We start from the raw sequence: 26807 nt of genomic DNA on the forward strand, positions 1-26807 counted from the left end.
AACATTAATGAGTCACATGACACCAGAAAGGGAAAATGCCCAATTGGGCCCCATTTGGACATTTTCACTTAGAGGTGTACTCACTTTTGTTGCTAGCGTTTTAGACATTATTGGTGGTGTGTTGACATTATTGGTGGTGTGTCGAGTTATTTTGAGGGGACAGCAAATTTACACTGCTATACACTCACTACTTTACATTGTAGCAAAGTGTCATGTCTTTAGTGTTGTCACATGAAAAGATATCAAATATTTACAAAAATGTGAGGGGTGTACTTACTTTTGTGAGATACTGTAGGAGCAATTCTTTTTTCAGTTACTAGTCAGGTTGCTTTAACTGATATTAAATGCGGATCTAAACTCCTCTCTTTCAAGTTAATATAATAATATTCACGTTTATACAATAGTAAAAATACAATACAATAAGAAAAAAAATCTCTCTCACATCTGAACAGTGTTTATAAACACTTTGTCAGATGTCCATTTTTTCATAGCAGTAGCTGTAATAGCGGCTGTATTTACACAACAACCCTCAGCTGTCATTTTGACAGCTGGGAAAAGCGAGAAAATACAAAAAGAAGGGAGTAGCAGCAGGGCAGAAGGATGGGACATTCTAAACACAACCTGTGTACTTCAGTGTAGTTTTTTTTTTCCTGGTGTCCAATACGCACAACTGGTTAAGAACCTACTTTTTCCATTTATTTACTTTTCAAAGAATTGGCCAAACCTCAGGATATGTACTCAAGAAAAAAATAAAATAAAAAAAATCCATCATGGCCAAGACATACATTTTCTTTTATAAACTTCATAAAAAAATACATAATGAATTGGAAGAAATTGATCAAATCATCTAAAACACACATAAGGAACAAAAGAGATAGAATGACAATAAAAACATTAGCAGTTCTGTAGTAATCTCAGTTTCAATCTTTCAGACAGTGGCAGAGGGCTGTCTACAGAAATGATAGAGTCATCACCACTATCCTGCTCGTCTTGTGCCTTTGTTGAAGACTTGCACTTAGGACTCAGAAAGAGATCTTCTTTATCAGAGCCAACATCTTCATTGGACAAATAAACAGATGCTGGTGTGGTGGAAGCCATTTTGCTCAGAGGAGCCATTTTTTTAGTGCCGACTGTCTTGCTTTTTGCTACAGGTTTACTTTGCTCGTCCTCATCTTCACTAGACAATGCAATTTTATGGCAGACGGTCTTCTTTGGCAAGGCTTTTTCCTTAGCTTTGAGTGGAACATTGTTAATTAGGCTACTGTCCGATAGATTCCTCACTGGGGCAAGAGTAGACTTCTTCACAAAAGAGAAGGTTTTTGTTGTGGGGCGTTGAAGCACTTGAGCGCTGTTGCTGGTTCCGGCCAATTTTGTGACCACAGTATTGTGAGTTTTACTTTTTTGAGGGCTTGGCTTTTTTAACAACTTGATATGTCTTTGTACATTTTCCTTTAAATTGTCACAGTTATTTTCAGAAATACATTTTTTCTGTTGATGTTTATCAAGGACTTTGGGTACAGGTACCAGAGAAAAGTTCTTCTCATTGAGTTTTTGTGGGTTCAAGTCTACAGTCTGTCTGGCATTTTTCAACAGTATTCTCTCTCTTAAAGGTAACTTTTCAGTGTGTAAGATGCTAGGAGAATCAAGATTAAATGCAGGCTTCTGATCAGCTGTATCCTTGAGGCTGGGCTTACGTGGTTCTTGATTGCTGTTCACCAAAGCTAGAATTTGTGGCTCAGGAGCAACTGCCTTGTCCTCAGAACCATGCGCCTCATTACAGCCCTTACGAAATTCTGTTTGAGGCGACATACCAAATGAGGTGGCTTCCCAGTCAATGCTACTCAAATTTAAGTCTGAAATCAGCGATGAAATATTGGGTGATGACACCAGGGGTTCTTCTCTACTGCTTATTACTGGGGAAAAACAAGGATTAGGACATGTCTCTGTGTCACCTTTAGTGAATAAAGATGCTGTCAAAACATTCAAGCCTGTCTCATTGGGTAACACTGTCAGAGGTGGCCTAGATGATTCTAAGGAGAAGAGTAAGCCATGCGAGTCCCCAGGGCATTTAAGACTGATGGGAGGTAAGGGGACATCGTCAACATTTAAGACCGGTGCTTGTGAGGGTGGTGACTTTTCCAACGCTGGAGTCAAGCTCATTTCAGACAAAAGAGAAGCGACATCATCCATGTTAGGAAGGACCTTGGAAGTTGGCTTGCTTTTCTTGCCTAGAAAACAAAATATTGGGAAAAAGAAACTAAATAAAAACTTTCTTGTATAATCAAGAGCCTGTTTGTCAGTGGGAACAATCTGAATATAGGCCATTTCATTAGAAGAAGACTTTGCTAGCATAAGCAAAAAATCTGTCCACAATGGCCGCCGGCACGTCTGAGCCTGCAAATAATGGTTTCTCAGTATAATTGACCAGCCTCTAAAGTGATGCAGAAAATGGATGACGGCAAAAATGTGCTTCTTGAGCCCATTAGCTCAGCTACAAAGTGTCAGGAGTTTTATTGGATGAAGGTAGCCACAGTCTAAAAGCGAAAATAATAGCAGGCGCTCAGTGCAAGTACCTTCAGACATTCAACATCGAATTTTTTTTACTGCAAATAGTCCATCGCAGTCTGGCAATTTCCTCCTAACGTCACTGATATTTCAGCATTTTAAAATCGAATAAACACAAGCAGACAGAGGAAGAGGAGCACTGGAGTGATCTGAGGGCTCCAGACAACTTACTAAACTAGACATTAAGAAAATACAAATGCAAAAAGGGAAATGTGAATCTGTAATAGACTGATCAGAATGTCATGTTACTAGTTTACTTATATAAATAATGGGATTATGCACCCCAATGTAAAAAAATAGAGGAATTTATTTAGTTTTTAAAGCAGACTTGCATGCAGTTTTGCTCATACTTATGAATCCCATGCATACATTTTACATGCTAGATTAGAATAAGTTTCCAAGCAAAGCTCTCATCCCTTATAAATCAGAATTGTATTCACCCAACTCTGCCCATTGTCCCTCACCAAGGATACATCCATAAGTGACACCCAGTGACCCAGCACTGCAAGCAGCCAAAAGGAAGTGTCTACATCACGGCAGTGACATGTACAACCCAAAAATGACTGGTTTCCTCAGTGATGACAGACTGCTCTAGAACTGACTTGTAATGGGACCATAGATTTAGAAAAGTAAAAGGCGCTTTTAGTTTAAATTTTTAATTTTAAAAGGAACATTGTTGTTAGTGGGGAAAGGTACTTCATACCCAGAGTTCATCTTTAAAGGCCAAGTTCACCTTGAACTCTGGAAGATTTTTCCCCCTTAATGACCAGGCAATTTTTTAAAGTTTAAACCAATGTGTGTTTTTTTTTGTGATAATGAACAAAAAAAGTCCAAAAATTCAGAAAAAACCCAACCCAATATTTTCTACTTTCTGCTATAAAACATATCCAAAAAAAAAAAAATTTCCTTCATAAGTTTTCGCCAAAATGTATTCTGCTACATGACATTGGGGGGAAAAAAATTCAATAAGTGTATATTGATTGGTTTGAGTAAAAGTTAAAGCATCTAAAAACTATGGTATAGATCAGGGGTGGCCAACCAGTGGCCCGGGGGCCACATGTGGCCCGCGGAGCCCTCTGATGTGGCCCGCGACCTCCTGCTCTGGAATGGTGGGTTGGCAAGCCCAGATCGCAGGTTGCCGGCCCGCCATACCACAGCATCAGTGTTGTGAATGAAGCTGGTGGTAGAGGGAAAAAAACAGCTGCAGAGCCCCATAAGCCAATGCTTCCTCTACAGTGCCAGCTTTTGCCACAGGTGGAATCTATGGCAAAGTTCAGCTAACCCGCAGGATAGACGCAGGTGCACTACGCTGCACCCGCGGTGTGGGTAAACCGAAGCACATCAGTGTGAAAGCAGTCTTAGGTCCTTTTCACACGATCAGCCCGACCAAATGGGACCCTCAATTCACCTCTATAGAGCGACAGATGTCCATTTACGCCCGCCTACCTCAACAGAAGGGAATTCGTCCCCTTCCATCTGGGCGGATCGTAGGGCCTATAGTGTAGCCGTGACCTGTCATCCGCCCGCTCTGCTCATTGTGGCCCTCGACTGGTTACCAAGTTGCTTAAGTGGCCCTTGCTCTTCAAAAGGTTGGGCACCCCTGGTATAGATACTGGCATTTTTATCTATTTTATTTTTTATACTACTAATGGCGGATCCGTGACTTATAGTGGGACTGCGAGACAGTCTGACACTAACTGACGCTGGGGAGGAACCGACTACCACTGACACTAATACAGGAATCGGTGCTAAAAATATACACTGTCACTCTACTAATGACACTGGCTGGGAAGGGGTTAACATCTAGAGCGCCCTGTGTTTTTTTACCTACATAGGGCTCTCTTCTGTCATTTGCTGAGCCAATCAGCGGGTGCCGGCTGTAAATCATATTTGCAGGTAAAAACTGTGCATGTATTATTTTTAAAACAGGAACCTGTAAAGTATTGAACCCATCAGCAGATTGTGGGTGCATTGTCAGGCTCCTGCAAGGACGGTCTACAGTTCTGTGTCCATACCTCTATAAGAGCCGACATTTTCAGAGCTGTAGGCAGTGTAGATGAACTACGAGCTTCTTCAATTAAAACGACAAGTCTGTCTGCTGTGGTGGACAGGGTCACCATATGGGACACACACTTCTCAGTTTTGAAGACTTATATGCAAGTTATTGGCCATACAAAGTGTATGGGGGCCTGTGTACTTCCCTAGGGAACATGTATCAATGTAAAAATAAAAACTATATAACAATATAACAATATATATATATATATATATATATATATATATATATATATATATATATATATATCTTTCTCTGGTTGAGGGGGCTAGACACGTGTTTAATTTAGTCATTTCTTTCCATGATGATTTTCTATTACATCATACTATAACAGTGCACTATATGTGTATTTTACTGTTCCTATTGTAGCAGCCTGCTGCCCCTGTTGGGTTGACGCTGCTTTAAATTTAGAAAGGACTCTGAGTGTTAGTTAACTCAGACATGTATAATTTGGGCTAAATATGGCTTTTGTTTCAGCCGTGGCTGTGCTGAGAGTGACTACCATTGTTTGTCTGGGGTGTTACCACCCAGGCCAAGGGTGGCAGCAGCCAAGTCAGAGTGATATTGGGTGTCCCCCCTCGGCAGCCAATCAGTGGGGGTTGGTTGTCCCGTTGTGCATGCTGGGGAGGGGTACTTAAGGAAACAGACGCCACGGAGCCGAGGTCGTCGATCCTTGGTCTGTCGTCCCACCATCTTGTGGCCTTGCTGGCCGGGGGGTGCCTGATCCTGCAAATCAGGCTCCAGGACCACGTTGGTCCGGGGTTGTGATCTGTTGAGTAGGCCCAGTAAGCAGACTAGGTTTACGGTTTCAAGGTGATCCTGTGCTGTCCGTCCTGGAGGGAGGAAGCTGCTTGATGAAGGACCTATCTTGGAGAGGACCAAGCTGGAGGCTGGTATCTCGGGAGAGGCCTGGAAACTTCATCGAAGGATGCACCATGTACTGAGAGGCTTGATGTGATCGCCTATCAGACTTGAATTCTGCAGGAATTAACCTAAAGAGATCCGGTTGCTGAATCCTGAGCTAGGTGATTCTGGACCGAAAGTGTCTCAACTCAAAGGAAGGTCTGTGGCAGAGACTGTACTTTGTTCCGTGCACCACTCTGGTTGCTAGGCCGGTGAGAAAGTCCTATATGGGTGCGCAATACCCACTCTCACTAGAGTGGAGACGAAAGCCGTGTTGCTGGAAGCAGAAGTGTTTCTGGATTGAAATCTTGCACCTGAACCTATCTACTTGTTACCCTTCCACCCTTTTTCATCCACTTCAAATAAATCTTAGAAAAAGAAGTGTAAAGTGTGGACATTGAACTTTCTCAACTCTCATCTACCACCCTAGATGGCGAGAAGATAGAGGTAACATGCCGCCCGAAAATATCCAGCAGATCCTTCGGGGGAAGTGCTACACTATTTTATTCTAAACTTTTTCATCTGTGATGTATATGCAAACATGCTATGTTCTTTTCTTTGGCTTGCAAAAACTCAATAAAGTTTGTTCACTGGTTAAGAAAAAAAAATCTCTCTCTCTCTCTATTAACCACTTCATCTCTAGAAGGTTTACCCCCTTCCTGACCAGGGCATTTTTTAACGTGAGGAAGATAGTAGGTCGGTCAAGTAACAGACAGATATTTGGATGCAGTTTATGGATGAGGTGGGAAAACGTAGAGTAGTATACAAAGTGTGTTATGTTATATAGACATTTCCCAGACTTACTTTTCTGTTTTAGCAGCTCAGCCTCCAATCTGTCTTTTTGGAATAACTCTACAATATCGGGGTAAGCTGCTGTGAATAGGCATTCATCCTCAATGGTGAGTAATGGAGCATTAGGTGGATGATCGTCAGGAAAAACAAAGCTGCCTAAAAGTGGAAGAAAGGATTCTTATATCAACATATATATAGATAATTCTAATAAATGCCAACAATAAAGGATGTTGAATGCTGTGCTTGTTAAATATATTACCATATCAGTTCTCTGCAAAGTAAATAGGTGACATCAGCCACAGTTATTTTATCCGTCTCAGAGAAGAGTCAAAATCACTACAGCCAGTGAGAGCAGCCGGGTAAACAAAAATAATGCTAAGCTTTTGAACTTTGTGAACCTGAAGTGAAAAATATTTCCAGATACATTTCTTATAAAATTAACTGACTAATCAATACCCTGAACAAGAATTACTATTTGCCTTGAATCCTTCCTTAAAGCGGAGGTCCGCCTAAAAAAATAAATTATTAAAAGCCAGCAGCTACACATCCTCGGTGAGGGAATCAGGAAGTGATGCATTGCGGCTTCACTTCCCAGTTCCCTACTGCCCATGCGCAAGTCGCGCTGCACGTCCTCACTGGTCCCTGCTGTCTTCTGGGACCTGTATGTTTCCCAGAAGACAGCAGGGGGGGGGGGGGTTGAGTGGCGTAACCCCCACAGGGGTCTATGCCCAGAAGTGGGTGCAAATACCTGTATTAGACAGGTATCTGCACCCCCCTGAAGGGTGCCAAATGTGACACCGGAGGGGGGGGGGGGTTTCCAAAAAGCAAAAAAATCAGTAAAAAATTATTCCTTGCATACTGGGAGTAGCTGGTGCCATTGTCTCATCAATTTTTGTGTCAAATATATTCTGCAGCAGGCAGAGGCCCCTCCTGATTGATGGGGCTGAGCTGTGGAGGTCCCAGGATCCCACCGGATGGAGAACAAACGAGAGGAGGGGCTTTGACAAGCCTACTTCAGCTCAAGTCTGTTTACCATGCTTGCAGGCATTTTATCTTTTACTTTTAATTTTTTAATTTCTATTCAGACTTGTATTCACGTTTTATTCCTTTCCCTCTGCCCTGGTACCTCTGTTTACTTCCAGTCCCCTAAGCCTGATTGAGGGTCTGAACCCTCATCAATGGTATAGCAGGGGGATACGGTAGAGGCGATTCATTGTTGTTTGAATTCATATGACATGGTTGCAAAATGACGTTTCTTACTCCCCCGATACGATCCCCCTGGTTTGTATGTCTCAGAGTAACTCCCCAGACGGATATAAGGGAACCGAAGGTGGGTTCTCTATAAGTGTTGTATTTACTGCCTGTATGCTTCACATGGTTTTTCTTTTTTGTATGTTATATGCAAAATATCTTCAAAATAAAGATTACATAAAAAAATATATATATATTCTGCAGCAAACTTAAAAATACTGTATTTATCGGCGTATAACACGCACCCTAACTTTAAGAGGGAAGTTTCAGGAAACAAAACTTACCACAGCCCCCTGCGTATAACACGCAGGCACAGTTTACCCTCTATTTTCAGGGTAAAAAAGTGAGTGTTATACGCCAAAAAAAAAAAAAAAAAAAAAGAAAAAACAGTACTTGCCCAAACTATCACCAATACTGCTCAGCAGGCATCTCCTTGACATCAGGCTGTCTTTCCTCGAGTGTCCCGGAACTCCTAAATCCAAGGCTGCTCTTGTGTGCCTGACCCCTACCTCCTCACTGTGATAGCCAGACTCAGTAGTCATTATTGAGCATTAAAATGGGAGGGGGAAGGGTGAGAATCTTGACCCAGGAAGCGGTTACTAGAAAGTTGTGGATAGAGGTGAGCTTTAGGCCCCTTTCACACTTCTACAACTTGTCCCACGATTTGGGACTGCAAAGTAGCATGACAAGTCGTTCCTCATGATTTCCAATGACAATCATTCATATTCGTGCCGACTTCAAAGTAGTCCCTGCACTACTTTGGTCCAACTTTTCGAGTTCAGGTTCATAGACCAAGTCTCCCTGAAATCGTGGCCGCGAAATCACGGTAAAGTTGCGCAACTTTGAAGTCGTGGTAGTGCGAAATGGGCCTTAATGTTTTCGAATACTGCCTTGTAAAGTATGTTTTTCATAGTTAAAAAAAAAAAAGGAAGAGAAAAGACCACGGGACCTTTCTGAAGTACCTCCTAGGTTGCATGTATTAGTAGCCGAGAAACTCAGCTAAGATTAACCCTCACATTTGATTAGATAAACTCAGTACTGGCGAGAGGCGTGCATTACTGGCAATTCTTTGTGGATCACAGATCCAGCTGTGATCAAACTCAAACTAGAAACATAAGGCAAGTGTAGATTTCTGGTAAGGTGGAGGTGATCATTTATAATTACAAGTCAAGTGCCATCAGGAGATTTTTCTTATCGCCTCATGATGGTTCATCCATCTTCTCTTTCTTACACAAACCTGGTTTCACCCATTCAATTTCGTAGCATGGAATCCCATTCCTGACTCTTGTCTTCATAATTCTGAAAAAGAATAAATTAAAACAATGTTATTACCATTAACATATGAGAGGATATGAAATTCTTTTGCACTTTTTAAAAATGTTCTTAAAAGTTAAACTCAATATATAAAATAAATGCTAATAAATGAAAAAAAAAAAAAAGTAAAGTACTTAAAATGCCACTAGTATAAATACAGTGGGCCAGATTCTCGTACCTTTGCGTCGGCGCAACGTAACCCGTTTACGTTACACCGCCGCAAGTTTTCAGTGTAAGTGCCTGATCCACAAAGCACTTACCTGTAAACACATCCGGCGCAAGCCCGCCCAATTCAAATGGGGCGTGTACCATTTAAGTTAGGCGCGCTCCCGCGCCAGACGTACTGCGAATGCTCAGTTTGGAAATTCCCGCCGTGCTTTGCGCGATGTGACGTCATTTTTTAGAACGGCGACATGCGTAGCGTCCATTCGTATTCCCGGACGTCTTACGCCAAAACAAAAAAAAATTGAAATTCGACCCGGGATCGACGGCCATACTAACATGGCTCGACTAAAGTTAAGCCATGTTAAAGCAGGTGTAAATTTGCGACGGGAAAAAATTACTAGCGACGACGTAACGAATGCGAAAACCGTCGTGGATCGCCGTAAATGCTCATTTGCATACCCGACGCAGGAAAACGACGCAAACTCCACCCAGCGGCGGCCGCGGTATTGCATCCTAAGATCCGACAGTGTAAAACAATTACACCTGTCGGATCTTAGGGCTATCTATGCGTAACTGATTCTATGAATCAGTCGCATAGATACTCAGAGATACGACGGCGTAACTCTTCTGTGAATCTGGCCCAGTATCTTTATACTACAGGCAAGTCTACAAATATCTATATTTGGCTTGATTTCACCCTTTTGTAAACCGCTGTACAGCTACACTCAAACTGCAAGAGGGAGGGACAACATCAATAGCAAATCAGGTGCTAACTAGAAACAAGCCGAAAGAAAGAGAGAGCAGAGAGATGACCTAATCTATTTGCTGCTCCTTCACTGACCAGGCTGTTTGTCTGGAGTTCAGTTTCATGGTATACAATACTAGTATTGATTGGTTGCCATGGCTGATACATCCACATTTTCTGTACTACAAGCCAGGACTAGACGGTGCTATAAGTAACAACATCAGAATATCCCTAATAAGTGCTGAAAGTTTTCTTTAAAAGCCATCAGTGATATTCAGACTCCTGGGATAGATCTGACTCTGCCCGAGGTCTGTGAGGAGGCCTGTAATGCTCTTTACCTGGTCGCCTGAAGCTGTGCATCATGTTGCCTGCCCGCTTTCCTCTCTTGCATGTCATGGTACGTCAGAAGGCCCAGAATCTTCTCGCAGGCATAATGCTTGGGCCACTCCATCCTCTCCAATGCAAAATTCTAGGAAGTCACAGAGCAAATACTAAAATAACATATTACAGGATATGGATTATACAGGGCAAGTAAAACTACTTTATGCTGACCCCCAAACCTAACCAAGACTTTAACCCTTGCAGTGCAGGGGCAGCCTATTCTTCCTTTCCCTGGGGTTCAGCTTTAAAGTGTTTGTTAACTCTCCCCCCCCCCCCCCCCCCCCCAAAAAAAAATCCAGATTATGTTTCCTCAAAGCATGTTATACAGCACAGTGCTTTTGCTGTGTCATTTGGAACCCTGTATACCCTAAAAACCCAACTGATCCTGCCTAGCTATACCCCCCCTCTGCAAACTGACCACGATAATCATGGCTGCCAAGCCCTGACATTGTGGTCCGTCTGGGTGCTTCTGTCATCCGCAGCCCTGCTATCAGCAGCTCTTCTGTGTCTGTCTACTATGTGCTCCCCCCTCGTACCTGTGCCCCGCCTCCCCCCGCTGCGCTCATATTGGATAATAAATCTTCTCATCCCCTCTGTATCATAACATGTGTCCCTGTATAATGTAAACAATCCACTTACCTGTATAAAACACAGCTCCAGGCACTTAGATGATTGTCGGTGTGTTCTCTCTCTCCCCAGCCAATATATATATATATATATATATATATATTATATATTATATATATATATATATATATATATATATATATATATATATATATATATATATATATATATATATATATATATATATATATATATATATATATATATATTTATATATTGTGTATTGTACATTCACATAAAGCATATATTGGACGTAGCTTCTAAGCAATAAGCATTTGAATATTTTCAGTACAGAATACAATCCACAATCCGATATACATTCGAATACAGAAATAAAGAAAAAAGAGGAATGAATTCAATCATACAGAGTATAGCCTACTATACTCTGTATGATTGAATGCATTCCTCTTTTTTCTTTATTTCCGTCCATGGTAAAGAATGATGGTAATAATGAACTGGCTACGCGTTTCGCAACCTTTTGCCACTCATCAGGAGCATAAGGGATGAAGGGGCAATTTTTTCAGATCAGTGAATATCAAACACAACACAAAATCACTGTAAATCTCCCTTGGTCTGGGTCTCCATGCAAGATCTCGCCTCATAGCATTTGAATGATCATGAGAACAGTGAGGAGTCAGCCCAGAACTACACGGGAGAATCTTGTCAATGATCTCAAGGCAGCTGGGACACCATAGTCACCAAGAAAACAATTGGTAACACAATACGCCGTGAAGGACTGAAATCCCTGCAGCGCCTGCAAGGTCCTCCTGCTCAAGAAAGCACATGTACAGACCCGTCTGAAGTTTGCTAATGAGCATCTGAATGATTCAGAGGAGAACTGGGTGAAATTGTTGTCGTCAGATGAGACGAAATTCGAGCTCTTTGGCATCAACTCCACTCACATTTGACACCTTTCAGGGGGAGGGGGGTGCAGATACCTGTCTGAGACAGGTATTTGCACCACTTCCGGGTTCTGACTCCCGCAGGGAATCCAGCCTCGTCACCTCACCCTCCGCTGTCTTCTGGGAAAAACTGTTCCCAGGAGAGAGCGGTGACCAGCGACAGCGCGTCGCGATCCTCACGCATGAGCTGTAGGGAATCGGACTTTGAAGCCGCAAAGCTTCACTGCCTGATTCCCTCCCGGAGGATGGCGGCGGAAGCAGCCAAGGACCGAGCGATGCCTCGGCTGCTGACATCGCGAGCGCACTGGACAGGTAAGTGTTCATTTTTTAAAAGTCAGCAGCTGCCATATTTGTAGCTGCTGGCTTTAAAAAAAAAAAAAAAAAAACGGTGGAACCTCCGCTTTCATAAAAGGTTTTCTACTCTAAAAGAAAAAAAAAAGGGAATAGGGAATCCAGCAGGGTCTGCTGTCAGATTGCCCAAATGGTGACTGAAGCCGATTGGCTGCAGTCAAATTTTTTCCACCCAGCTCCTTAAATTTCTAAATCGACTTTTGCCAAGCCTGGTGGTGTTGGCAGGGAAATCAATGGCTCGAATTTCAAAATCCCATGTATGGCCAGCCTAACTCTGAGAACCTTTGCCCTATTTTTCATGTGTACAGAGTGTATTGCAGTAAGCTGGATTACAACCAAGTTCTCTCCAGGACACATGAGTATTCGATCCCCAGGTGGAGGTCCCCTTTTTCCTCTCGTATTTCTGCTGAGCTGTGCAGCCAGGTGCTGAGTGGAGGAATACAGAATATAAAATGTGTTCTTTCTCCTCTCTGTTTACAGCAGGATACTTCCACTACTTCCTTCCTAGAGGCATGGGAATTCTCTGATGTAGTTAATGATATTCTGGAAATCTAATTATAAATATTAATAATACTTTGCAACTAATATATTCCCAGGTGCCTTATAGTACCATATAGAGTAAACATGAATAGTTTAACAGTAGAGAATGTGTGTCGAGGCAGAAGATATAAGAGCTCTGCTCCATTACCTAATAACTGATAATCATGTTTTCAAACCATGTTCTTCATCTTGCAGGAGCAGTTCAGCCAAAAGTTGTTCTTTAGTTATAGGTGAAGACTGGTGAAACAGAGCAAAGATATACCTGTGCTCAAATCCCTATAGCTTGTACATGAACCATCAGGTGCTAAAGAGGTGTGGCCACATATTAACACTACAAATTCTAGATGAACCCTCTGCACACTGCTGTACACCCTTTCCAGAAAACTATGCAATGAAAAACAGCCGTAGCATCTGCAGTGGCAGAGCAGAGTAGGACTGGCAGGAAGAGGAATTTCTTTGACGCAGTTAACCAGCTTAAGCATGTATTGCAATACGTGTGAACTAAAACCCCTGTTTTTCATTGCGTAGTTTCCTGGAAAAGGTGTATAGCAGTTAGGGATCGATCGATTATCGGTGCAACTGATATACTTTTTCAGAAGTATCGGTACCGGTCAAAAAATTGACCGAGATTACCGATATTGCTTCAAGGGGTTTGCTTTATTGTAATAACAAACGATGTGGCTCAGCAGCCGCTTGGCTGTTATTACAAGTAGCAGGAAGGGACGTACCCCGTCGCTCGCCTGTCCTCTCCCGTCCCATCGGGAGGCCCGAGCAACCAGCCGGCATGTCCGCTGGCTAGCCAAGGACCCAAACAAAGCCAATGCTTTGTTCGGGTCTCGGATCTAGTAACCAAGAAGCGTTGTCATGACATCCCTTCTTGGATTACTGGCATCGGCGCCAGTTTTAAAAAATATAGTATTCAAAAACGCTGATCTTGACGTTTTGAATACTTGCAGAGGTACTCCATAAAGAGTACCTGTCATTGCCTGTCACAAGGGATGTTTACATTTCTTGTGACAGCAATAACAGTGCTCATTAACAAAACATGTAAAAGGAACCGTGTACATTTTTATTTTTTTTAAACCACTTGCCGACCGCTGCACGCCGATATATGTCGGCACAATGGCAGCGAAGGTTCACTTTTTGTGTGAACCTCCACTTCAAGAATTTTTAAGTTAGTTTGATCTACTAAAATTGGAGCACTCGGAATCTGGTGCAGCTGTGAATGGAAACCAATCAGCTTTTAACTTCAGCTTGTTCAATTAAGCTTTGGCAATAAAACCTAGATGCTGATTGGTTTCTATGAAAAGTTGCAGCAGATTTTGCACTCTCCAGTTATAGTAAATAACCCCAAATGTAAGAAAAAAATACAGATTGTCAAAAAGTGCACCACAAATCATATACAGTGTACAAAGGATATCATATAAAGAAAAATACACTTACAAGCCTCAGAGACAAGGGCCCAGATTCAGGTAGATTTGCCCATTAATTACACCTGTGCAGCTCAGCTGAATTGCTCTGCACCGGGGCAATTTGGCAAGATTGCCACCTGATTCAGGATGCCTTTTGTGTGGTAATTTGCTCCTGTGTAAAGCAAAATTGAGGGCGCAAGCGAAAGTGGGTGTGCCCCTATGCAAATGATGGTCTGTCCGCTCAGCAGTGGCTTGCGCCCGGCGCACGCATGCGCAGTTCGACCGCTCCCGTGTGCGCATGCGTGCAACTGCGCCTGTCCTACTTTCTGGGCAAATCCTGCCCACCTGCTTGCACTGAGCAAATAAATAGGGGCAGACCTGCGCAGGTCCTGTGCAAAATTATATCCTGCTTTTTCCACCCCCCCCTGAGCAAGGTAATTTTGTCCTTTATTGGAGATGGCACCTCCTCAGAGTAAAAAAAAAGAGGAAAGCAAACTTTAACTCCGCTGAGATGGAGGTAATGCTGGCGGCACTCACTCGCCATACTACTGTGCTGTATGGTGCCCAGCAGAAGCACACCACCGTAGCCCAAAGGAGGGCTATCTATGATGCCATTACTTTGGACATAAATGCCCTGGGCAATGAGGAGAGGACCTGGGAGGACATTCAAAAAAATCTGAACGATATGCGTCGTAGGGTCCTGGATAAGCTGGTGATTATCCGGAAACATACCAGGGGCACGGGAGGAGGACCAGCCTGCCCAATACGTTTAAATCCGGAGGAGGAGATCATATCTCAAAGTTTGTCGCTGGAGCAGGTGGAGGGAGTTCCAGGATATGACTCCACTGTTGGGGACTTGGGGAATGGTAAGTGTGTTTTATCTCATATTTGCTGTGTATCATGGGAGGGGGTAGAAGTGAACATATGAGGGGGTAGAAGGGAACATGTAACAAGTGTGTTTTATCTCATATTTGCTGTGTATCATGGGAGGGGGTAGAAGGGAACATGTGACAAGTGTGTGGCTCCAGCAACATGTGTTTTTTTGTGTCATCCACAGATGTTGAGGATGAAGCTGGGCCGTCGTCGGCTGCAGGGCGACCCACGCCATCCCCACATCATCAGGTGGTACAGTCAACCCCCATGGAGATACTGGCCATGTTGGTGGAGGAGGAGAGTGAACATAGGCCAACTATGGAGGAGGAAGTGGAGGAGGAGTCTATTGACCTCCACCTGGAGGACTCTGTCTTCCTCCAGGAGGATCCCACCATCCCCGACCTCCCCACCACCCCCCCGACCATCACGTCATCCCCCTTCAGGGCAAGCCCCTCCAGTGTCCCTCCCTCCAGTGTGGCCCCCTCCCCTTCTCCCTCACTACGGGCCCCAGCCTCTCCTCCCAGGAAGGCTCTTTGCAAAACGAGGGGTGTACCCTCCGTCCTCTGAGAAGGTCTGCAGGAAAAACAGGGCCGGCAGACCCGCCATCTAGGGGACATGGTGGGTGATTTGAGGCGGGTGGCGGTCAGCCTGGCATCCTCCTCCTTCTCTGTGCAGCAGGCCCTCACCCTGCATGCTGATCGCGGGGGAAAAGAGACACCGAGAGCCTGGAGGAAGTCAGCGCAAACTGTGGAGCCATGGTCACCTGCATGGTAGAGCAGCAGGATGCCACCGCTTTGCTCACAGCGGAGGTGAGCAGGTTGGCAGGTGCGGTGGAGGCCAACCCTGCCGCTGTGCGGGAGGAGGGGAGACTAACCCGGCGGCACCAGAGGAACACTACCACCCGGCAGCTGCGGATGTTGGCACAAACCAACAGCGTGCTCACCCTCCTGGCCAACGCCATGGAGGGCAGACAGGCACCACCTGCCAGGAGTGAAGAAGTAGGGGTTGATGCTCCTTCCCCCCCTCCATCCCCACCCCATGCTCCATCCCCACCACAGGCTCAACCACGCCGGCTGAGGAGCCAGGGCACCCTTGGCACGAGGATGTCTAAAAAATAAAAAAATATTATTTTCATGTGCCTTTTTTTTTTTTACATATCCCTTGGTGCTCAGATAAGGAGCTTTTTCTATTTAGTTTGATTATGCTCATATGATTTTTTTTTTTGGGATATTTATTTTTTGCTCAGATTATGAGCTTTTATATTTTTTATTTATGCTCAAAGTTTGAGTTTTTATTTTATTTTGTAGTCCCTACACACGGTGAGGAGTGTATACTACAGTGTGACTGGTGTGTGAATGGGGGGGGGGGGGTGTCACTCCTGCTGGAAAAGGGGTGTCACCCTCTGCCATGTGAAAGGTGTATGAATGGACAGCAACATAATTGGAGCCTTGACGCGGCGTTGCTGCTCCCTAATACCATGGGGTATCCTTGGGTCTAATCCAATTTTGGGTGCATGTGGGGTGTGTGTGCTAGGGAACACAGTGGTGTGCACGCGTGCATTCTACTTGTGACATGATTAATGTGTGTGTTTAACGTGCAAAAAGACGTTCCACGAGACCACTCCTGACTGCTCTTCCCTCAGTAGATCGGGTAGAGTTGCTTGGGCGGGGGGTTGTGTGGTTCAGGGGTCAGGTCATCACGTATGTCAATCTGCAGGCCCCTTCTCTCGGCAAAGTTGTGCAGAATACAACATGCCCTGATGACCTTGCATACAAAGTTTGGGGAATACAACAGGGTCCCCCCGGATTTATCCAGGGCTGGACCCTGGACTTAAGGATGCCAAATGTGCGTTCCACCACTGCACGGGTACGTGCGTGAGCTTCATTATATCTTTCCTCTCCTGGGGTTTGGGGGTTCCGGAATGGGGTCATCATATGGGGTCCCAGTGCATATGCCGCGTCACCGGGAAGAGAAAAGACAGGAGGATGTTAGTCATGCATGTGCCCCTCGTGATGTCTGCATCATGGGGGGGGGACAGTCATACCTGACACCCATGTCACTCACCAATCAGCCAGCTGTCCCCATACATGTTCTGTTCAAATTCGGTGGGGATGGGGCTCTGACGGTAGATGAAGCTGTCATGACAGGACCCGGGGTGTTTGGCACGGACATGCCATATGAGGCCATGGGCATCCATTATGACCTGGACATTGATGGAATGCCAGTGCTTCCTATTACAGTATATATGCTCTAGGTCACGGGGGGGGGGGGCGTAGTGCCACATGGGTACAATCAATGGCCCCCACAGTGCGTGGGAATCTGGCAATTTGATAGAAATCTGTGATTGCCTTCTGCCGCTGGACCTCCTAGGTGGGTTTGATGAACTGGTGGGACATGCGTCTCAGGATTGCGGGGACAACCTGGTGCACACACCTGCTCATGGAGGATTGGGACATCCCAGCCACCATTCCACCTGTGCGCTGAAAAGATCCACTTGCCAGGAAATGCAGGGTTGCCACTACCTTGACCAGTGGCTGCACTGCATGTCCACGATGTGTCTGGCTGGTGATGTCATCATACAGGATTGTGGCTAATTCCAGGATGACTTCAGGGCTGAATCTAAACATGCGATACACCTCCAAATCACTCATGTCAAAGATGTTCCTGCGCACTCGGTATATCCTCTCCCGTGCCCTCCTACGAGTCGGTTCACTCAGTAGTATTGCTAGAACCATGGCTGCGCCTGGCATGTTGGCACACAGATGTGAGGTCCAGAAAGTGTGGGTGCTCTGCTTGTTCAGCTCGTCCGTATTGGTGCTGCTGTAGTTGCTCTCCAGCTGACCTGTGGCCATCTGTTGCTAACTTGCCCCTGCTTTTATAATGTGCAAGTTTGCCCGGGCCGAACAGCTTGCGCGCTTGTTGTGCAAACTGCGCCTCACACGCGCAGATTTTTGAATCAGCGTTAGTTCCTCATTTGCATATTTGCTGAGGGAAAACAATGAGAGCGCAAGTTGCACCCTGTGCAAAAATGCCCATTAATTGCGCCGGGGCAGAGAAACTGCGTCCCTTGAAAAATGCCTAATTTCAGGCTTAGCTTGTTTTCTGGGTCATCCGCATATTTGCCTGGGCGCAAATCTGTACTTGCGTGGCGCATATCGCGATTGCGCCCGCGCAAGTCGTACCTGAATCTGGGCCAAGGTTATATAAATCACGCAAGTTGAAGGTATTTTAGCAGCTGTGCATGGTAACCAATCGGCTTCTAACTTCAGCTTGTTCAATTAAAGAGTAACTCCACACTTGTTGAGAAAAAAAAAAAACATTCCTCCTGGGTGATCTATGTACAATGCAAAGATTTTAACAAACTTTGTTGCAGATTCCTACCTCTTGTTGTTCTGAAGAAATAGCCGTTTGTCTGTGTCCATGTGCATCAAGATAAAAAGCCTTCTGTGTGGAGTAGCCCACTTAATACTCACCTGAGCCCCATCTCTGTCCAGCAATGTCCATGAGGGACTCTGCCATATGGGTCTCTCCTGATTGGCTGAGACTCAGCAGTGGCGCCACTGGATCCTGTTGCTGTCAAAGTCAGTTAGCCAATTAGCGGAGAGAGGGGGCGGGGACGGAACCGGGGCTCTGTGTCTGAACAGACCACAGGGAGCTGTGACTCGGCTCGGGTGCCCCCATAGCAAGCTGCTTGCTGTGGGAACACTAGACAGTGTGGGAGGGGCCAGGAAAGCTGACGAGGTACCCGAGAAGAGGAGGATCTGGGCTGCTCTGTGCAAAACCACTTCACAATGCAGGCAAGTATAAGACCCAGTTCACACTGGGGCGACACGACAGGCGGCTCAGCCGCCAGACGTGTCGCGTCCCATTCTATGCAATGGAACCGTTCTAATAGGAGCAACGCAAGTCGCTCCGACTTAGAAAAAGGTTCCTGTACGACTTCGGGGGCGGCTCGGGGGCGACCTGCATTGACTTCAATACAGAAGTCTTTTTGCAAATCGCCTCTGAAGTCGTCCTCAGGACGACTTGCAGAGTCGCCCCTGAAGTCGTTGCGCTGCTGTGTGAACCGACTCTGACGATTGTTATTTTTATGGAAAAAAAAAACGAGACTCCATGCATTAACTGATAAGAAATCACCAAACACCAATCGTTATAGGATGGCAAGGAGGAAAGTTTCCACCTAAGGAGAATTTCTTTACTAGCGTAGAAAGAGGCATAAAAGAGTAGCTACTTTATCATGTTTTTGAAAAGGAAGAGCATAATAAAATACTCAAGAATTGGACAGGGGGGTCAAGTAATATAGATAAGTGAAGTGCTTTGAACATTCTAGTGGCGATTTGACCCCAGTAAGCCATTCCACACTGTTAAGTGTACAATAAGGAATCTATTGATTTTGCTCATTCAGGATGCTAGGCTGAACAAACAAAAACTGTATGCGTGTGGCCAGCTTTAGATTTCTCAATACCTGTATTTCTAGGAGTTTTCCCAGGACTGCACTCCTTCAATAGGACCAAGAAAAGAATCACCAAAAATAAAAAAATGTTAAAGAAAAGTTTTTTGCCAAACTGTAGGAGTAAAAATGAAAACCAATCAACGTATTCTGAAAAGAAAAAAAAAAGTGGAATTCTGACGCCTTGGAAATAGAGTCACCGAAAAAAAGCCTGGAGATATCTCCTCCTAGAGAGCTTACCATGAGCATTACAGATATGGAGGACCCTGATATTTAAACCTCTCAACATTATGATATAAAACACAAAGGCAGAAAGCCTAAACTGCAGGTAAAAGTCTATGCCATTTCGATAAAACCATCCTCTGACTGACTTCATACAAAGTTACATAGGACTGTATAGATCAATGATAAGACAGAACCATAGTGGGACCATGAATATAGTTGGAGTATGAGTAATTCTCTGAGGTGATGAGTGCACTGGCTTGTAGTATCCTCCTAGCACTTGAGCAAACCTAAAGACAAAGGAAAGCCGGCAGCTCGATCTTCTGCAATGAATACATTGATAAATCTAGGTGTGGTACAAATTAATACAGGGCTTGCGTATTTCGGCGTGTGGGCTGTTATATGGCTATGACTAAGGGTTCATGCTGAAATGCATACTCCCTGTATTATTTAGTACCACACTTGGATTAATCAATTAATTAATTACGGAAGATCGAGCTGCCGGCTTTCCTTTATCTACATAGTCGGACCCTGGTCAACTAAGGACATAAATAAGCTACCATAGCCTGTATGGCTCAAAGTAAAAGGGCAATAAAGAGACTTATTGAGCCATCTTTTTGATTCAATTTTTAAAGTGGTTGTACATCTCAGATATGAAATAAAGCATATCCCCCTAGAGTGTGTACTTGCCTCAACTAAGAGCACCAAGTTATTTTTCTGTCAGCTGCTTTGTTCCTCTGCTATCAGCATGAATAATTTCTGACAAGTTTTCTCTGACACCAAGAGAAAAATAGTGATAGGGGGAGGGATCTCCAGCAGATTGAAAGCCTCAGCTCTGTTCCTGTGTGCTATGTGAAGGGGGGGGGGGGTGTCCCTTCCATTCAATCAGCTCTCAGCCGTGCAACTTCAGCTCTCCACCCCCTCTTTTTTTTTTGAACCCGCAAACAAGCTTAAAAAATTCTGCACTTTGACAGGATGAGAAAAGAGAAGACTGCAGATAGACAGGTACAACTTATGTAGGAGAATTTGTCAACTTTTTATGTATCATCTGAGGCCAGTCACTTCCCTGGGTATACGTAAGGGTTCACAGCCACTTTAAATACAGCCGTATGTAGAATTTGTGCATATCTATTAAAGAAAACTCTTAATGAAGTCTTCAGAGCAAGCTTAAATTCTATAGCCTCACAAGAACATGAATAGGCTGACTTAGATCTGAGCTGTGGTGGAGATATATTGATCATCACTGCAGAAGTATATTAGCATGTTGTGGGTCAGTAGTGAAGAATTTCAGCTGGGCATTTTAATAAGTTTACCTGGAAGCAAGGTAGACTAGGCCGGACCCATCGGATCACCTTTGATAATTTGTCTTTGTTTACAAGGAATTCCTGGATAACCTGTAATATTTAGGAAAGAAAATTGAAAGCCATATTTTCTCCATATTAATAACTGTGGTATTGACAGGTTGGTTACTCTACCTCGTGGTAAGGAAAGCCTTCACGTTTTCTTGCCTTCCTGCAGATCATAAAACAAAGATTTTCACATAAAAGGAATAATAGATAGTGGTAACCCTGCCCTGCTCTCATAGTTGAAACATATAAACACACACATACGTCTTAAAAGTATATTCCAAGGGGTTGTTCTTTTTTTCTTCTTCAGACTTATGCCACTCACATGGGCAACGGTAATCATAGTCATGCGGCTCGCAATATCGATCGCTGGCACACAGACTGCATCCTTTCCGCTGGTGTTCCTTAGCTGAACCTTAAAAAAGGAAACACAGCAGGTTTCTTTTAACCCAATTCTTTTTTTTAATGGTATTAAAAGGCAAAACATAAATTACATTTAAATTTAGCTTTTGCATTTTGGGGGATATATTTAAAGAGACCGCATTGCAAACACTTGGAGAAAAAAAAAAGCACAAAAACATTAAAAGTACAAATGATTTTTCTTTACTTGCAACGTGCCTTTGAACTTTCTAGAAAAGTTGACTTGTCCAGATGAGTCAATTCCCTAGCACCGCCCTTGTCTTGTATCCTAGCCCTCTCCGCTTCTGGGAGTGTCTTATTACTGTCTGTGCTGGCCTAGCTCCAGGGGAGAAGCAGAGAGGAATACTATACGAGTGTAAGTTGAGTGACAGCTCTGAGTTGTATTTTTTAGGGCTGCTGACTAGAGCTGGGCGATCCCCCCCCCAAAAAAAATAAAGATAAAAAAAAAAAAAAACAAAAAAAAAAAAAACACTTGAATAACGATTCGAATCAATTTTTTTTTTGATGGACACCGCGCCGATCCTGAGGAGCTGCGGGCAGGAGTTTTTAGGCGAGTCTGCGGCTTCGGCCTAGTCCGCGGCGTCCAGCAGTTGGATTATGCCTTCACATTCTACTGCCCTCAGATGTCTCTCTCTGTCTTTATTGCTTCAACAGAGTCCTGAGAAGAGACTGTACCCATTTGGCAACAGATGCATATTACTGATAAGCTGGCCATGGATGGTTCACCAACTGAAAAAAAAAAAAGCGAACAAACAGATTCCTCCTTTCACATACACACACGAGGTGGATGGAGAAATCTCACCACACTAGAGCTGCACGATTCTGGCTAAAATGAGAATCATGATTTTTTTGCTTAGAAGGTAGATCACGATTCTGTCACGATTCTCACGGCGTAACATCATCTTTCACATTAAAACAAAAGAAATTCCTTGACCTTGGACCGTTTGCGTTCGCCTTTTTCCGGCGGAAAGTTACCCCTGCTATATGAGGGGTATGTGCGGCGTATCCTATGTTAAAGCGGGGGTTCACCCTTAGAGGGCACTTTCCCCCCTTAGATTCCTGCTCGTTTTCTCTAGGGGAATCGGCTATTTATTTTAAAATATGTGCAGTACTTACCCGTTTACGAGATGCATCCTCTCCGTCGCTTCCGGGTATGGGCTTCGGGAATGGGCGTTCCTTCTTGATTGACAGTCTTCCGAGAGGCTTCCGACGGTCGCATCCATCGCGTCACGATTTTCCGAAAGAAGCCGAACGTCGGTGCGCAGGCGCAGTATAGAGCCGCACCGACGTTCGGCTTCTTTCGGCTACGAGTGACGCGATGGATGCGACCGTCGGAAGCCTTTCGGAAGACTGTCAATCAAGAAGGAACGCCCGCTCCCGAAGACCCATACCCGGAAGCGACGGAAGAAGATGCAGCTCGAAAACGGGTAAGTACTGCTCATATTTTAATACAAATAGCCGATTCCCCTAGACCGAACGAGCAGGAAGCTAAGGGGAGAATTTTTTTTTTTTTTTTACAAATGGGTGAACCGCTTTAAGTATGGCCGTTGTTCCCACGCCGAGTTTTGAAATTTTGACGTCGTTTGCATAAGTTGTTCGCGAATACGGCCGGACGTAATTTACGTTAACGTCGAAACCAATGACGTCCTTGCGACGTCATTTGGAGCAATGCACGCTGGGAAATTTTGCGGACTGCGCATGCGCAGTTCGTTCGGCGCGGGGACGCGCCCGATTTAAATATTACACGCCCCCTACCTGCCGAATTTGAATTTGGCCGGGGGATTTACTCTACGCCGCCGCAACTTTACAGGCAAGTGCTTTCTGAATAAAGCACTTGCCTCAAAAACGTGCGGCGGCGTAACGTAAATCAGATAGGTTACGCGGATCTAAAGATCCGCGTAACCCATCTGAATACGGCCCATAATCTCCATCATAGCTATCACTTCTCATAGAGGCTCTCATGGGCAAGGTGCACCGAGACAGATTCTGGAACTAAAAAATTCAAGTTTATTACCGGAACGGGACTAGAGGGTAAACCTTTCAATGGGGAAACTTGTTCCAGTGACAACTGTCAAAAGATTTCCCTTTCTTTAAAAAAAACTTTCTTGTATGTTTTTTGGGACATGAAGAGAAGGAAAAATCTTAATAGAACAGATGCAAAAAATATAAATCAAGCAGAATAAAAAAAAAATAAAAAAAAAAAATGTGGTTTTAGCTATACTTTAAATGTTTCCATACACAAAATTTAGTAAGAAAATCAAGCTCTCAGATGGTGATCAGACAGCCTATGAGATGAATCATGGAAATGTTTTAGCTCGGCACTTACTATGCAGATCATTAGGGAATTAGCAAACTCTTGTTCCATTAGGAATCTATGAAGATGTGACAAGCGCAATCTATTATCCAGGCGTTCCATAACAGAACGTAAACAACTCATTTCCAGTCCATAAAACATGGCAGAGGATGCGGCTATATACCTGGATGACAGCAGACAGAACAGTGAGCGGTCTTCTTGGCAGATTTAGGGGCAACTGTGGGATCATCAAACTGCTTCCTCCACTGGTAAAACCTGTGAAGAAGAACATCGTCATGCCTTTGAGCAAGCTGGAAGCAACCAATGTAATCAATCATTCCTAAACTCTGGCATTATCCAGACTTAAAGGAAACCTGTATGGCCAAATATGTAGGTTGCCATTGGGGACCTTTCATTTCTAATCAAGTGTTTCTGGGCTATTGTGCTGACCTACAAACATATATACCAGTGATGGTGAACCTTGGCACCCCAGATGTTTTGGAACTACATTTCCCATGATGCTCATGCACTCTGCAGTGTCTTTGAGCATCATGAGAAATGTAGTTCCAAAACATCTGGGGTGCCAAGGTTCCCCATCACTGATATATACAGACTTCACATGCTAAATGCTGGTTCCAGGTCAGTGACTCGGGTGTTACTGAAGGAAGACACAGCCAGCGGATTAACAAAAAAAGTACAGAAATCTAGCTTTTCTGGTCTGCATTCTAGGTTAGGGAACCAAAATTCTAAAGCTACACTCAGTCAAATTACTAAATACACAGATAAAATACATATTCTTAGATTGTAAGCTCTGACAAGCAGGGTCCTTCGATTCCTCTTGTACTAAATTGTATTGCAACTAGAAGGTCTGTCTTCATTTTGTAAAGCCCTGCACAAACTGCTGGCACTCTATAAATCCTGTATAATCTATATATATATAAAACTCAACGTGTGTGTGTGTGTGTGTGTGTGTGTGTGTGTATGTATGTATGTATGTATGTATGTATGTTCCAGCATCACGTCCAAACGGCTAAAGATATTAACATGAAACTTGGCACACATGTTACTTATATGTCAGCAACAAACATAGGATAGGTGGTTTAACCCTTACCCACCCCCATTTGCCATGGTCGGGGTTTTCCTTTAAAGTCCCATTCAACTCTATGGGAAATACATGTTACTTCATAACTTCCAAACGGCTGTACATATTTCGATAACACTTGGTCACATGTTACTTATATGTCCACTTAAACTATAGGATAGTTAATTTATCCCTTAACTACCCCCATTTGTGAGGGTCGGGGTTTTTGTTTAAAGTCCCATGCAAATCAATGGGAAATGTATGTTCCCACATAACTTCTGTACGCCTGGAGATATTTCAATAATACCTGCTACACATATTACTTATATGCCAAATAAAAATATATGACAGTTAAATTAACCCTTACCTACACCCTTATATAAAAGAAGGGTATATTTATATTACTATGATTTTCCTCCCCAAAAGGTTAAGATAGGAAGACCGGGCAACGCCGGGTATTCAGCTAGTAATAATAATAAATGGGAAAAGTTTTACCTTCCAATAGGATTTGTAATTTTGACTATTAAAGTCCTGATATGTGCACAGTTCAGCCAGACCGTAAAGCCAGATTTTTCCTTGGGTTCACACACACTTTAAACCAGGGTTGCCCAACCAGTGGCCGCAGAGCCCTCTGATGTGGCCCGCAACCTTCTGCTTTGGGATAGCAGGTCTGCAAGCCCAAATCGCAGGTTGCCGACCCGCCATACCAGAGCATCAGTGTTCTGAATGAAGCCAGCGGTAGAGAAAGCAAGTAGCTGCAGAGGGAGCAGAGCCACATAAGCGGATGTTTCCTGTATAGCTCCAGCTCCAGTCACAAGCGGAGTGATACCAAATGCTATCTGCCTGGGACAGCAACAGCAGGGGATACCTGAATGAAAGACTGTTATTAAAGGCAAGTTTATCACTAAAAACTGTGTATATTTGGGCATATCTGTTCTGCACTGGTCACTGGGCTGCTTTCAAGCTGATCCGCAGGTGCAGTGCAGTGCACCTTCGGGTTACCTGCACACAGGTCATAGACTTCTGTTACCTGCAGGTTTGGTGTGCTTTCAGAAAGTGCAAAACACCCACAGGATATAATAGATAACAATGGCAAAGGGCAGCTAACCCAGGAAAGCCACAGGTCCACTGCAGCACAGCAGTGTGAAAGCAGACTTGGGCCCATTTCATATGATTGGTTCAACCCACACAGACCCTCCATTCATCTCTATAGAGCGGCAGATGTGAACAGACTTGTGTCCCATTTGCACCCACCTACCCCCAATCCAATCCATGAAAAAACCCAGAAGGGAATCCGTCCCCTTCCATCTGGTTGGATTGGATGGGAGGGCGGTGTCCGTGTGCGCTCTGAATGTACAGAGCGGACACAGATCTGTCTTCCGTTCGCTCCACTTATTGTTGCCCGTGAACGGTTACCAATTTGCTTATGTGGCCCTCGCTCTTTAAAGGGTTGGGCACCCCTGCTTTAAACAATACTAAAGTTGCTAAAAAATAGTTCTTTAGCTTTGCAAATTTAGTTGAGCAAGGTTTTTATATTGAAGTAAGGCCTTATGCACACAGGGCATCTGTTTAGCCTTCTGAACCATATATTACAAAAACAGTAGGTATTATTTGAATTTAAAGTGGTTGAAAATGATTTGTTTCTATAGGAACACTCCTGAAGGCATGCTCACAAGTCTCGCTGTCTGTGTCTATTGACACAGACAGCAGGACTCCCCCCCCCCCCTTACTCAATCATTGGTTTTGATTGACAGCAGCGGGAGCGATTGGCAGAGCAAAGACAGAGAGACCAGAAAGTGAGGGGGGGAGAAGAACTGCCTAAGCTTATATACAGATTTCAAATGCTGCCAATTGCTGTACCCCTCAGGAATGTTTTAGGAAACTGAGAACGGTTGTACTAAAATATATTTGGGCACATAAGCGACCAAAGGATCTCTTACACAGTGTTAGCGAAGGGGAAGAAAAATGGGGGACTAGCAGTACCTGACTAAGTACTATCGGGCAATTATCTCACAATTAGCGGATTGGATACACAATAGAGAAGCTGGGTGGGGATTTAACTGGCACAAAGTAAGGTTAAGTTACATAAGATGGTATGGATTCCAAGAAGAGAGAGAA

The 26807-nt window shown here is 44.1% G+C and overlaps 1 protein-coding gene across 2 annotated transcripts in view; it reads right to left on the reverse strand.

Annotated features, from left to right (window-relative positions):
- Positions 1 to 674: 674 nt before the first annotated feature.
- GEN1 (GEN1 Holliday junction 5' flap endonuclease) overlaps positions 675 to 26807 on the reverse strand; it is an 85861-nt gene continuing 59728 nt past the window's right edge. For both annotated transcript variants that reach the window (XM_040348557.1, XM_040348558.1), the window contains exons 7-14: positions 23793 to 23884; positions 21160 to 21310; positions 21025 to 21061; positions 20863 to 20943; positions 10130 to 10260; positions 8805 to 8866; positions 6329 to 6472; positions 675 to 2228 (exon numbers count right to left, since the gene is read on the reverse strand). In XM_040348557.1, the coding sequence (XP_040204491.1) occupies positions 895 to 2228; positions 6329 to 6472; positions 8805 to 8866; positions 10130 to 10260; positions 20863 to 20943; positions 21025 to 21061; positions 21160 to 21310; positions 23793 to 23884 (2032 nt within the window). In that variant the 3' untranslated portion in view covers positions 675 to 894. The remainder of the gene's footprint in view (positions 2229 to 6328; positions 6473 to 8804; positions 8867 to 10129; positions 10261 to 20862; positions 20944 to 21024; positions 21062 to 21159; positions 21311 to 23792; positions 23885 to 26807) is intronic.

The sequence above is a fragment of the Rana temporaria genome, chromosome 4 (genome assembly GCF_905171775.1).
Source record: "Rana temporaria chromosome 4, aRanTem1.1, whole genome shotgun sequence".
Lineage (NCBI taxonomy): Eukaryota > Metazoa > Chordata > Amphibia > Anura > Ranidae > Rana > Rana temporaria.